This window comes from Condylura cristata, unplaced genomic scaffold (assembly GCF_000260355.1).
Source record: "Condylura cristata isolate star-nosed mole 26May11 unplaced genomic scaffold, ConCri1.0 scaffold00011, whole genome shotgun sequence".
Classification (NCBI taxonomy): domain Eukaryota; kingdom Metazoa; phylum Chordata; class Mammalia; order Eulipotyphla; family Talpidae; genus Condylura; species Condylura cristata.
Window position 1 is genome coordinate 21,944,738 of NW_004567112.1, and position 3,992 is coordinate 21,948,729.

At 45.3% G+C, this 3,992-nt stretch overlaps 1 protein-coding gene across 1 annotated transcript in view; it reads right to left on the reverse strand.

Annotated features, from left to right (window-relative positions):
- TBC1D12 (TBC1 domain family, member 12) overlaps positions 1-310 on the reverse strand; it is a 75,263-nt gene extending 74,953 nt beyond the window's left edge. The window contains exon 1 of the mRNA XM_012723464.1: positions 4-310. Coding sequence (XP_012578918.1) covers positions 4-252 — 249 coding nt within the window. The 5' untranslated portion in view covers positions 253-310. The remainder of the gene's footprint in view (positions 1-3) is intronic.
- Positions 311-3,992: the final 3,682 nt, after the last annotated feature.

Consider the following 3,992-nt stretch of genomic DNA (forward strand, 5'->3'; position numbering starts at 1 on the left):
GGCGGGGAGCCGACAGGAGCACAGTCCCGACTCCAGCTGCTCGCCGGCCGCCGCGAGGTAGCGCCGCAGAAGCTGCTGAGGCGGCGTCTCGTCGTCGTCGTCCTCCGGCAGCTCCACAGCGCCGACGCCTCCGCCGAAGCCACCCGTGGCCCGGATCATCTTCCCGTCCTGGCCCGCGGGCTCGGGCGCCGGCGCAGGGAGCAACTTGGGGTTTCTTCCCGAGCCGGCGCCGGCATCCTCCGGACCCACCATCTGGGACCGGGTGAGCGCCGCCCGGGGAGGCGGCGGACAACTGGCGGGTGCAGGCTGGGCCGGGGGATAGCCCTGGGTGCCGGGGCCGCGGCGGCCGCCGCCGCAACCTTCCCAGACCCACCCCTCCCACCCCGGCGTTCGGGCACTTGCGGGAGGGCGGGCACGCGCCTGGGTTAGCGCACGCGCAAAAGTCGAACCGGTCAAGCGCTGGCGACTCCGCGAACCATAGAGACGGCAGCTAGAGAGACCCGCTCCAGAACACACCGGCGGCCAACCTGGGATCCGCCATCTGGATGTTGGAGGCTGGCTGGCCAGCTCCCTCCGTTACACTTCTTACAGAGGCACGCTTAGGGCTCGCTTAGCAAAATTTCCCTTAAGACTTGGTAGCAGAATACAGAATATTAAAAGCTATTAAGTCCTTCCCTTTCCAGTTGGTCATTGGTCTACTTTGTGATATTCATCTTCAACATCAATCACCATTGCCACAATTTAGGGCCTCATCGCCTCATGCCCACATCTTGCCTTTGCCACGTCATCTTTCTTGTCTAGCACCGTGTTTCGTCACATAGCTTTTCTTAAAATTTTCCACTGTCACTCAGTGAGGGAGAGGAAGGGGAATCAGGCAAAGAGAGGCCACTAAAATATTTCCAAAACCCTGTGAAAATGGGATTAAAATAGGGTGATGATCACTGAGTGTGTTTAAGTTAGAAATCACAAGATACGAAAACTGATCTAAGAGTGACAGAAGAAAGAAGAACTAGCAATTACTACAAAACTCTTGAGACTGATATTGGTGTGGTTTGAAAAATTAGGACTGGGGGGGAAACTTGGGATGGCGTTAGGTTTGCAGATACAAATCAAAGAGTCAGCTGAATAACTATTGCAAGAAGGAGATGAGTCATGAGTGACATCGCCTAGGAAGAAAGAATAAAGATGGAGGTGGGGCAGTCTCAAAGGCCTCATTATTTCAGGATGGACAAAGAAAGTGTGTTATAAGGGGTAAGTGAAGGGCACAATGTGGGTAAAATTCCGGGGAAATACAGACTACTCATTCTAGAAATATGCCAATGACGAGCAGAAAAAAAAATAGAATGAAGTAGTATGAAAGGTTTGAAAATTGCAGGAAGAAAGTTTCAAGGATAAATTCTCTAGGCTGAAAAGGTTGAAAAGACAAAAAAATTGAGATTATGTCTCAGCTACACTCACTTTTACTATTATATAACCCTTTTATCAAGACATTTCCAATATTAACTTAAGTTTTTATATTAAAGTGAAATTCATATAAAGGTAATCAATTTGGGTCCTCCCTGGTAGCACAGAGGGTTAAAGCACAGCACTAAGAAACTAAAGCCACTTCAGCATGAGTTTGATCCCCATCCCCGGAAGTGACCCACATGGCACAGCAGACCTCTCCTGATTCCTCCGCTGCTCCCCTCAGCAGTGTAGTCAGTTGGCCTGTTCTGCTCCCCACTGTCTCTGCTGAAACCTCTCACCACCCCTGCACCTCTGGCTTGTACCCAGTTCTGTATGCATAAATAAAATAAATAAATCTTCTTTTTTTTTTTTTTTGAAAGATTTATTTATTTATTTATACAGAACTGGGGTATAGGCCAGAGATGCGGAGGGTGAGAGGATTCACCAGAGACAGAGAGGGGAGCAGAACAGACAGATCGAGGAAGTACACTGCTGAGGGGAGCAGCGGGCGGGTCAGGAGAGGTCTGCCGTGCCATGTGGTCACCTCCGGGGCAGGCGGGAATCGAACTCATGCGGAAGTGGGTTTAGATTCTCAGTGCTGTGCTTTTAACCCGCTGCGCCACCAGGGAGGGCCCAAATCTTCTTTTTTTTAAAGGTAATCAATTTGAAGTGTGTAAGTTAGTGCCACTTAGTGTATTTACAATGTCATACACCCCCACCCATATCTACCTCCAAAACACTTTCCTCACCCCATAAGAAAACATAGTACCCATTTCCTTCCCTGATTCCCACCTCCCCTCCAACTGTTACAGGGCAGGGAGAGAGGGGCACCACTGAACCCCCAAACCTGCCTGATCCAAATAGTTTCTGCCATCTGCCACATCAAGACAAAACATATAAAACTTCAATAAAATGGGACTTTAATACAGTGAGTATACAATACAGAAGACAAAGAATATAATGTCTAAATCAAACACCTGAAGTCATGCATCCCTTCGTGGGCAAAAGTTAACCTATAAGGGATTGGCCCAAAGCAAGGCCTGAAAGCTGGCCACAAGCCTAAAGCACCTTCTGGCTGCTGGGACCAATCGAAAAGGGTCAGAAATGGCCAGACAAGACTGGAAGGAAAAGAGTAAAATCAAAATCAATGTAAACACTGCCATAGTCACCTCCCTACAGGTATCTCACCCACCTCCCTACAGGTATCTCACATCCGCCTTAACCAGTCCAGGGCCAGGAAACAAACACGGTTTCTTCATCACATGCTTACTGTGCCATGTGGCTTCCTCAGGTATCCTTCTGGTCTTCATCCTCCTGCCTTCTTTCTTTCTAGATTCCTTCTCTCTTTTTCTCTCCTCAGCTCCACCCTATGGGTAGGGCAGGGAACTTGGAACTTCCCCTTTTCCTAGGGACCACCATGTTACACAACCATCTGTTGTCAATCACAAATCTGCTTTAGGACTTTGAATTTACCTATTTTGCATAGTTCATAATGAATTTTGAAAGATGTGACCTTTTTTGTCTGGTTACTTGAATTTAGTATAATGTTGTCACGTGTTTCAGTAATTTTCCTTTTTATGACTAAGATTCCATAGGATGCATTTATCTTAGTCTAATTATCTATACCTCTGATGGTGGATATTTGGATTGTTTCCACCTTTTGGTTATTATTATAGTGCTACCAGGAACAAAATGAATTTTGTAAGTTTTCATTTGAATACCTGTTTTCAGTTCCTTGGGGTCTATAGATGTAGAACTAGTAATGCTGGTGATTCTATGTTTAACTTACTAAAAACCATCAAACATTTTCCACAGCAGCTGTACCATTTTTTTTTTAAGATTTATTTTTATTTATTTATGTATACAAGAGCTGGGGTGTGGGAGGGGGATGGTGGAGGGGGGGAGGAAATTGGTGAGAGGATTCACCAGAGACAGTGGGAACAAAACAGGGAGATGGACTGAAATACACTGCTGAGGGGAGGAGTGGGAGAGACAGGAGAGATCTGTTGTGCTATGTGAGTTAACTCCTGGCAGGGGATAGAATCATGCCACAGTGGTTGGCAATAGCTGAGACTTTAACTACTGGGCTACCAGGGAAGCCCCTCTTTTTACATTTCTATCAACAATGTATGAGGAGAGTTCCACTTACTATTTTCAAATTTTTTTTAATATAGTCATTCTTGTGGGTACAAGTGCCATCTCCTTATAGTTTTTAATTTGAATATCCCTACTGAAATTAAAATTTTCCCTAACTTGTTAACTTATTTCTTTAAAGTTATCACTCTTTATGTCCCTCCCTATATGAAGTCATTCTGTTTTTAAACTGCAGTTTTTCTAAATCATTTATTTTATTCAGCTCCTTTCTCTCCCAATATCAATAGTAACAAAGGTTTTATGAACCACAACAGCTCTATAATCCCTACTATTTTCACAGCGCAGACTTCAGAATGGAAACACATATTTTCTAACTTTGCCTACAATAAAATGTAGTGCATAATAAATTATATTAAAGGTTCTTGCCATATTTCCCACTTCCAATAATAAAA